This window comes from Schistocerca serialis, chromosome 9, assembly GCF_023864345.2.
Source record: "Schistocerca serialis cubense isolate TAMUIC-IGC-003099 chromosome 9, iqSchSeri2.2, whole genome shotgun sequence".
Taxonomy (NCBI): domain Eukaryota; kingdom Metazoa; phylum Arthropoda; class Insecta; order Orthoptera; family Acrididae; genus Schistocerca; species Schistocerca serialis.
In genome coordinates, this window is record NC_064646.1 from 60723137 (window position 1) to 60732885 (window position 9749).

A 9749-nucleotide genomic window follows, 5' to 3' on the forward strand; every position below is an offset into this window, starting at 1 on the left:
CTCATTGGGGTCGAGTTCCGTCTTGCATGATCCACATCTCGCCAAAATCAAGGTCACTTTGGATAATGGGGATGAAATAATCTTCCGAAACCCCCACGTACCGTTCGGTAGTCACCGTGTTATTAAGGAATATCGCACCGATTATTACGTGACTGGGCATTGTACACCAGGCAGTCACCCGCTGATGGTGAAGAGACTTCTCGATCGCTAAATGCGGATTCTCAGTCCCTCAAATATGCCAATTTTGCTGATTGACGAACGCATCCAAATGAAGGTGGGCTTCACAGCTAAACCAAACCATGCATGTGCATGCTGATGTCCTTGATGCCCTGCGGCCAAACGTGCAGTTTCAACGTCCTAACCCAAACCATACACAAGTTATGATGATTTTATTTCATATAGTTCAATAATTGTCCCCCTGTATGTAAAACTATGACAGAATTACAGACCTATATCGCTGATGCCAGACTGTTATAGTATTAATTAGAAACATGTACCTCAAACCTCTGTCCTGTCTCCCGTATTTTACATCCTCTACACTGCAGACATTCCCAAACCACCATTCCCCACATACCTCCTACAACATGCTGACGACGCCGCCCACGTCACTGCACACCACACCCTCCAACTCTCCAGTGCCTCCCTCCACCGCCAGTTGAGTTTCTTGGTAGGAAGCTGGAACGTGAGTAAACTTCAAGTAAATCAACAGAATAGCCAAGCCACTGTCTTTGGTCGCATCACGTTTCGTTTCCGTCGTGGATATTTCCATCTCACCATCAACAACCAACCCGTCCCTCTGAACAACGCAATAAAGTGTTTAAAACTAATCCTCGACAGAAAACTAACATGGAATGAAACACCTCCTTACCGTCTACCACAAAACTCGAAACTGACTAAAGCTAATAACAGGTCGCACTTGGGGTCTACATCTTTCTATCTATCTACTCACCTACAAATTCCTCATCCGCCCCATCTTCCTCTATCTCCCCGTTGCTTGGATCTCCGCCCTCCTAAGCCCTATAGGTCCTTTGCAATCCTGGGAAGACACGCGCTTTGCCTCGCTTTCTGCATCCGCCTACCTTCCTCACCTTGCATTCTGTATCAACTCCTTCACTTGCTAAACCTTCCTCTCGTCCTAGAGCACCTTCTAATCCAATACATGAACCTCAAAACTCAGTCACGGCACCAGTGTCCCATCCACTAATCACCAATGCATGTACCCTGCACCGCCATTACATCCATAATCCACCTTCCATCCGCCTAGGTGTCGTATCTATCATATCACGCCGGAATATCAACAACTCCCACTCTCCAGCGACGAAATCCGTCCCGAGATATACCTCTCTTCCCACCCCTAGCCAAAATCCTCCACCTTACACCTTCCTTCCATTTTCTTCCTTCCCCTTGCTCACTTTCAGTTGCTCCCTGCGGTTCTGGAAGCCCCCATAGTCATACTCATCATTCCACCTTTGTCATGATCATCATCATTTTCATGTATTATTTTCATGTATTATTTTCATGTATAACATTATTCACATTATCATCAGTAACTACTGTATATTTTAACTGTAATATAAAATCATCAACTAAGTTTTGAAAATCATCGATATTTTCCACGACTGTGACATAAAAAAAAATCTATTTATTGTTAGCCATTTCATGCAAGAATCGTAAATATTGCCGATCACGTGTTTTCAAAAAAACGCCATTTATTGTCTTCCTTCCTACGTGTTTCAATTATCTTATAAATATACGTAGGCTGTGGTTGAAGAGGCTGAGAGGCTTTTTATTATATAGTAAAAAAACCTATGCTATACAGTAAACGGAGAATTAATGAAACGTTTTGTTGCAACATAAGCATGGTTTGTATTAACAGTGAGCCATTTAAAACAATGATATGCGTTAATAGAGGTTTCACTTGTCAGCTGGAATTGGTTTGTGTTTTTTTTTCTCTTTTTTCTTTGAAGCTTCTTGTGTAGCTTTTTGTACGATGAGTCGATGAGTCGCTTGCTGAACTTCTTGGTGAAGTGATCTCCATCATGTTGGTGTTCCAGCGGCCTTGGTAGCATTTTTCCATCACTAATTTTGGATGAATCAATAAACAGCTTCCAGTCTTCCTTTTTGTTTTTAATACCAAACTCATTTATCAAACTGGGAATGTCCGAGCAGTACACTAAATCACCTTCTTGTTGAAAAAACTTGGAAAATTGCTGCTCCCTGTCTTTCTATATATGTATATGTTCGTTTCAACTGCCCATAAGTTCTTTTCTTTTAATTTAGTGCTAAGCAATTCAGCTTTTTCTTTCGTTAAGCCCAGATCCCTAACCAAATCGTTAAGCTCGGCCTGAGTATACAGTTTGGACTCTAGACTTTCTCCATTACAATCGAATTCGTCATCATCTGGTTCTTCTAAATCAGACTGTACATCGGAAAATACTTCTGTTGGAATAGAATTAAAACCATCTGGTGGTTCAGGAACCGGCAAATCTACACCATGCCCTACTGGTCGGATGGCGGAGGGAAGGTTATGGTAGCTTATTACCTTCTTGTTTTTCGAATTATTACCAGTAATATCAACAGTGCAAAAGTAGCAGTCATCGGAAAGGTTTCTTGGCTCGCTCCATATCATAGAAAAAGCAAATCTAAAGGCTTTTTTCTCCTTTTTGGACCATTATCTCAGCTCTTCAACACTCAAATAACATACCTTATGTGGTGCTCAAGATTTATCTTAATCACCAAGTTTAGATCCAAAGTATGGTAGATAAACCTTTTTCACAAAGTCTGTAATGTTTCTTTGGTGTTTTTTAATCACAAATTCACCACAAATATAACAAAAACTGTCAGCAGAGTTTTTACAACCACGATTAGACATTGTACTGAACACATGTACAGGAAACAGGAAAGTGAGGTTAGGTTGACAGTAAACAAAACACCATCTGTTAACACAAAAATAGAATCGACCTTTTTTGCCAGCAAATGTTTTTCAGCAGTGCTCCCAACGTCATCTACATTCATGACACCTCCTTTTTAAATTATGTTAACTATATAAAAGCTGTTAAATTCTTTAAAAATCGCGTAATTTAATAAATTTAACTGTAAAATGTGAAGAAATGGTGGGTGACAGAGTTTTTAAACATATTTGGATTCAAGCAAGAAAGTTTTGCCATCGTTGGCCTGGGTTCTTCGTAACTGTGACACTTCATCCATCAACTGCTGACTCATAGTCAGGAGATATGTTGCATCACACATAACGATTAAATTTACTACATCTGTGCTATTAACTGTATTCGCAACGTGTTTCGCAGGCAGGATCTGCATATTCCGCTGAATATACGTTCATAAATATATCGTAGTACGACACATAGTTCAACAGATATGACGTCACAGACACTGAAATGCGTGAAAAATGACGCATCATGCATGAAATTTTAATACATTTATTCTTTACCATTAAGACACTCCTACAGTCAAGTCAACTTACGGAAACCCCTGACACCTGGTAGAACTTTCGCCAGCATTCATTGCGAAGCGCAAACGGCTATAGGCGAGAACATGGCTGACTATAGAGCTATGACGAGGAGTTGCCTTAGAGGCGCTTACAAAATAGCATTGGAGACACTTGAGGCAGCTGCCCCCCACGTACAGAAATTGTTTCCTATTTTCAAAGGTTTTTTCGCGAAAACACGGAAATGAAAGTTTTTGATACTACGTTGCAAAGAAAATTCACTTTTGTTCTGTTTTCGTTTCTAATAGAAAAGTGACAAAATACGTACGCGGACCATGCCAGGTTTGTCAGCTAGTATTGTGAATAAAACAAGGACAAGTCGACAGGGCACCCGAAAGCACACCATTAGACAGCTCGCTCTGTTTATAAGCAGCGTAGTAGTGCCGTAATCATTTACTATCTCTACATCTACATTTACATGATTTCTCTGAAATTGCAATTAAGTTCCTGGCACAGGATTCATCGAACCAGCTTTAAGCTACTTCTGTACCGTTCCACTCTAGAATAGCGCGCGGGAAAAACAAACACTTAAATCCTAGCACGTGAATTGTGGTTTCTCTTATTTTATTTTGATGGTAATTTTCGCCTATATAGATGGGCGCCAACAAAATGAAATGAAATGTCGTGTGGCTAGGGCCTCCCGTCGGGTAGACCGTTCGCCTGGTGCAGGTCTTTCGAGTTGACGCCACTTCGGCGACCTGCGCGTCGATGGAGATGAAATGATGATGATTAGGGCAACACAACACCCAGTCCCTGAGCGGAGAAAATCTCGGTGATTTAACTTTCATGAGAAGATTCTGCCGCAGGGAAAAAAGCCTTTGTTTTAATGACTGCCACTCCAGTTCATGCATCATATTCGTGGCACTCACTCCTTATTTCGGGATAATACAGAACGAGCTGCCCTTGAAACGACATTGCGATGTCATTTAGTACTATATGCAACGATACTACTCCAAATTCAAAACGTTTAAAGTTCTCGCCTATCATATATATTGTGATACATTGCCATACGTAATTGTCATGTTCAAAATTTGCAAACATTAAATTTTTAAAGTACAAAATACGACTCACTTCTGTATAGTAGGCATTTTTTATAAACATTACTTAATTCGTCTGAACATGGGGTTTTATCATCTGTACGACAGAGTGTTATGGGTCTGTAGCTGTACAAACTTGAATATGTGAGAGAACTATTTTCTTGGGAGCTATTTTTATTCTTCCATCTGCTGGTTTCATGAAATGCGGTTCTATCAAGTTTAATGTCGCCAAAATAGCCTCTCCATCTGTTTCTCTAACGTAATTCTTAATTTACATATGCATCTATGGCTGATTAATTAATTTTGTTATTTCTCAGAGAAACTTTTGTTTTTGTTCGTAGGTTGCTGTGGTTACACAGAGCAGTAAACACACTGATATTTCTGTTACTGGCTAGCATCGTGTGGAGAGCCGGTAACAGCATCATTTCCGTGATCCGCTGACAAAGGGCAGCTGGAGCTACATAGACTTCTGTTCTAAAAGTTTTCGGGAACATTACATGGAATGAAGCACTGAAGACTCAATTTTTCTATGGACTGAAAGTGTGATAATATTCTGTGACAAACACGAAGAAACAGTAGCCGAAAATAATGTTGATGATGGTGGAGGAAGAGAGGAAAACGCGACCCTACTGCTGAAGAAATTTGTGCTATTGTTTCTGTGCCACGAAGTCAACCTGCAGGAAAAACTTTACTCAGCTGAGAGGACTTCAGTCACAGTATGTCGCCAAGTAACACGCACGGGCAAGATTCACACATTACCACATTGAAACACACTAGTGCTGAATGATTACTCATTCGGAGCTGACAAAACTCAATAGATAATGCATGTAAGCCTAGATAAACGACATAGTAAATACGTTTACTTCATTCATTAATTTGGTGCATATTCACTTCTGGCAATATCAGTCATGATTCTTGTCATGACTTTGTCAATTTATTCTCAAGCATTTACCGCTGAATGGCAGCTATACATTTTGTATCGTGTTTCACTTAATTCTTCAAAACTTACTTCTACTGTGACGAGAAAAAAATAGTCACATGGCTGTATTAACTTTTCCTAGTTGATAGTAAATATCAATATCACCCAAAATGAAAAGTCAATTTCAATACAGAAAAATAACTTACACCCTACATACACAGACACTGGATTCTATTGATTAAAACAACTACAAGAGTGCATTATTAAGAACATAGCTCACAACAAGTTACGGAAACTCTAATTAATCAACTTACTGCCTGAAATTTTTTCTTGGTAGTCACTAAAGCCCTGGAGAAAATTGGACTTCAAAGGAAACAAATTACTATCGACAGTTAAATTAAAAACAGCTGTACCATATAACCAATATATCATTACATTAAAACTATGAGTTAAAAGTAAGATTTGTGCAACGTGAGACTGTCAGTTGGTATAATAAGCCAAGGTTGTCTATAGAATGTACAAGACATTTTTACAAAATGCCATTTTCTAAAGAAATGCTTTTTTGTGTAAAGTTTTGTCTATTGATGGTATATGGGAAAATATACGATCATTAAACTCCTCTTGGGTTGCCAATTGGTTCAATCCACTGAGTATGTGCAACATTTCAGAAAGCACGTTTTTTCTAGCCAGTGGTTGGCAGCATCCTGTGCATTTACACAGTACCTGGAGAAGATTTTTTTTTCTATTGACTATCTCTGAAGTACTGTGTTATATCGCTATAATTAACACAAATATCTTGTATTGATGACCACTCTCTTCAGTCCTCCATGTTTCATTATATCTTTAAAAATAACTTGTATTCTATTTTGTGTAATTTAAATAGATGTAAATATCTTGAAACCCAAAAATTGTAATACATTGCCCAAAATTAGTGACATAAATCAATGTAAGGTTTATATACAACCTATGCTGTAAATTAAATTGTACAGTTAAATACACAATTCTTATTTTAATTGCAAATTAAAGTTAATTAAATTATGTCGCAAACTGAATTTATCCTGTTCTGCCTATCATCTTGTTGATCTACCTGCTCTGAGAACTACAATACCCTTGCGATCTTTGTTACTGCCTGTGAAGTGAATTTCTTATTTGGTTTAACTGTATCCATCAAATGGCTCAGAGCACTATGGGACATAACATCTATGGTCATCAGTCAACTGTATTCATCACTTTATAATATACGTATTAGCTGAGAATACTGTTTGGTTTCCTGAATTCTGCCTCTTTGCACATATTAAATAACAATATGTCAGACCCATATTTTGATTAGCAATAGAAATAAAAGATAATGGGTATTCACAGCATATGGCATCTTTCAATTATTTCTCTTCAGTTTTCTATGTCAGGCCTTATTGGTTTCAAATGAATTATTTAATATGTTAAATGTGCAGCACAATTTTTCCTTTTTGGCAGTTTATGGTTTGTATAACAAAATAAATACAAATATTGTAGCAAGTAGACATAAATATGGCATGCTAAAGGTAATTCATATCGCCACTCTTCTTTGCAAACAGTCAACATAAATCCATTTATGGAGACCTGTAGGTCACTAAACGTAAGTTTTATAGCGAAGTGCACATCACAGCTGAAGTGTTGGAGAAAATGTAATAACCATTCACAAAGTACTGCAGTTTATGAATATTAATCCATATTTGCCATACAGTGATGTAAAAATACTGGACTACATCTGTAAGGAAACAGTTACTATTATACATTGCACTGATGTTATTACAAAACAATAATAATGTACTACTGACTAATAATATTACTGCCTAATTTTTAAAGGTATTTGACTTGATCAAATGCAATAAAAGGTAGTTAAGAAAAATTATCAGTAGCATACAGTTTCTGTTACTGAAAGGACTTTCAGTTGAAGAGACTGCACGTACCTCACATGAGCATAGTGGAGTGTGTGTGTTGATCTGGCACTGTCTGGTAGATTAAAACTGTGTGCTTGAACGGGAAAGGAAGAAGGATCCATGGCCTTTTTAGATCAAGAACAGAGTTTTAATCTGTTAGAACGTTTCAGATCAGCCCACACTCCGCTACTAAGTGAAATTAATTTTGGAAACAATCTGCCATTCTGTGGCTAGGCCACGTCTTATCAGTATCCTTTGTTCCAGGAATCCTAATCCTGCAAGGTATGACTGGAACTTTCGTTAATTTAGGGAGGCAGGAGTTGAGGTAGGGAAGAAACTAAAGCTGCGGCGCAGATCGTGAGTTATGCTTGGATACCTCAGTTGGTAGAGCATTTTCCCACGAAAGGCAAAACTCCAGGGCTTGAGTCCTGGTCTGGCTCACAGTCTTAATCTGCTAAGAAGTTTGATAATAGTTCCCACTCCACTGCCGTTCCGGTAAGCTGTTCTTGTCGGTGAGAATAGTTCGCTCTTTTTACCACACTTTAATAAAATTGTCTGTATTGTTTATAAAGACACGACTGGCTCATTGATTGGTACTAGTGATCTAAGTTACGGCTTCAGTTGCACTTGTTGAATACTGCCTTATGCAGTCACACAGTGGATACTACATAACACTAGGATGAAATAGGGTAGTGAACATTAGTAGTTAACACATTTGTACAGGCCAGAAATGAGGGTTGTGATGCTTTCAACTACCCACTTTCAACTACTTTTCAATGTCACCCCAACATTACAGCAACTTTGTGCTAGTGCATTAACTTTACCTTGCAATACAAAACGATTGTCAAGTTCTCTTGATAATCCTAACTTGAGCATTCCTTAGTGGAGACTAAATGAACTTTTGGACCCATACATGGTCACATTAAAGCAAAATTGTAACAAAATATCCCGTTTTATATTTGGTTACTGATAAGTATACATTGAAAAAGCGACAAATTGCCCCATATTTCGCATGTTACAGAAAAATTGTAACATAATGCCCCGTACATCGATATGTTAAAGTAAAAGTGTAACAACTTGCTCTGTTCGTCGCAATGATACAGAAAAAAACGTAACAAATCGATCGGCCCTTACGTCATCATCATTACAGGGAACTGTAATAAACTTCTCCATATGTTGTGAAGATATGGTGGACAGTACTGGGGCAATGGTGGCCACTTGACAAAGTGACTGCCATTACCAAAGTCATGATGACTACCACTGCCACAAACGCATGGTGGATGCTCCTGGGACAGTGAACGTCAGTTGACAAGGTGACTACTATTACCACCAATACGGTGACTATTGCAACCCTAAATACATTATAAAAACTATTGTTGTGGTGATGGGTTTCAGCTTCTGGATCACAACTGATCTTTTAACATCAGGAGCTGACAGTGTATGTTCCACAATGTGACAATAGATGTGAGCTACTGAAACCTAAAACTGTGTTGTAAACACAGAAGGTGAGAGAGTTCGTGCCATAATCTAATTAAAAGAAACCAAAAATGTCTGTGTTATTTATCAAAACCTAACCCCCAACGAACTGCAGATGTGAACAAGTCTCAATACGTCCGAGAGAGTAAACATCCATTTGCTGCACAGAAAAATACGATGTACTTGGAAACTGCACCAATGTACTTGCACAATCGCCAGCAAGTCTAATTATGATTTCACTTCTGTTATTCCTCCTAAATTTAGAACAAGTCTCGGTCGGTCTATGTCCTTTCTGACAAAGCGTACACACACATCTTAGCACAGTTTTACGTCACACATAAGCAGCCCCTCCCCCATCCTTCCGGTCCCTCCTCCCCACATGTGTGAGACGGTAGACTAGGCAGTGGCTCAGCCATGTCTCTGCAGCATCTTTTCTTCCATTTGTGATAGCGGCACAAGGTGCACAGCAGAATTTTTGTGAAGTTTGGAAGGTAGGAGATGAGGTAATGCCGGAAGTAAAGCTTCGAGGGTGAGTCGTTAGTCATGCTTTGGTAGCTCAGATTCCACGTTGGAGTGGAGTCCTGGTCTGGCAAATTGGAAATTTGTGGGGTCTTAAGGGACCAAACTACTCAGGTCATCGTTCCCTAAGCTTTCACACTACTTAATCTAACTTAAACTAACGTATGCTAAGCACAACACACACACCCATTCCCGAGGGAGGACTCGAACCTCCGACGGGGGGAGCCGCGCGAACCGTGACAAGACGCCATAGACAGCGCGACCCTGGTCTGGCGCACAGTGCTAACCTGCCAGGGTGTTTCACACCAGTTTATTATACATTTCCATGTTTTTTGAAAGTATGTTATTATCTTTGGAATGAAAATATGTTTCAG

At 39.1% G+C, this 9749-nt stretch overlaps 1 protein-coding gene across 4 annotated transcripts in view; it reads left to right on the plus strand.

Annotated features, from left to right (window-relative positions):
* The window catches only part of LOC126418647 (fatty acyl-CoA reductase wat-like), a 221818-nt gene extending 215344 nt beyond the window's left edge, over window positions 1-6474 (plus strand). For all 4 annotated transcript variants that reach the window (XM_050085515.1, XM_050085518.1, XM_050085516.1 and 1 more), the window contains one exon: window positions 4884-6474. In XM_050085515.1, the coding sequence (XP_049941472.1) occupies window positions 4884-4983 (100 nt within the window). In that variant the 3' untranslated portion in view covers window positions 4984-6474. The remainder of the gene's footprint in view (window positions 1-4883) is intronic.
* Window positions 6475-9749: the final 3275 nt, after the last annotated feature.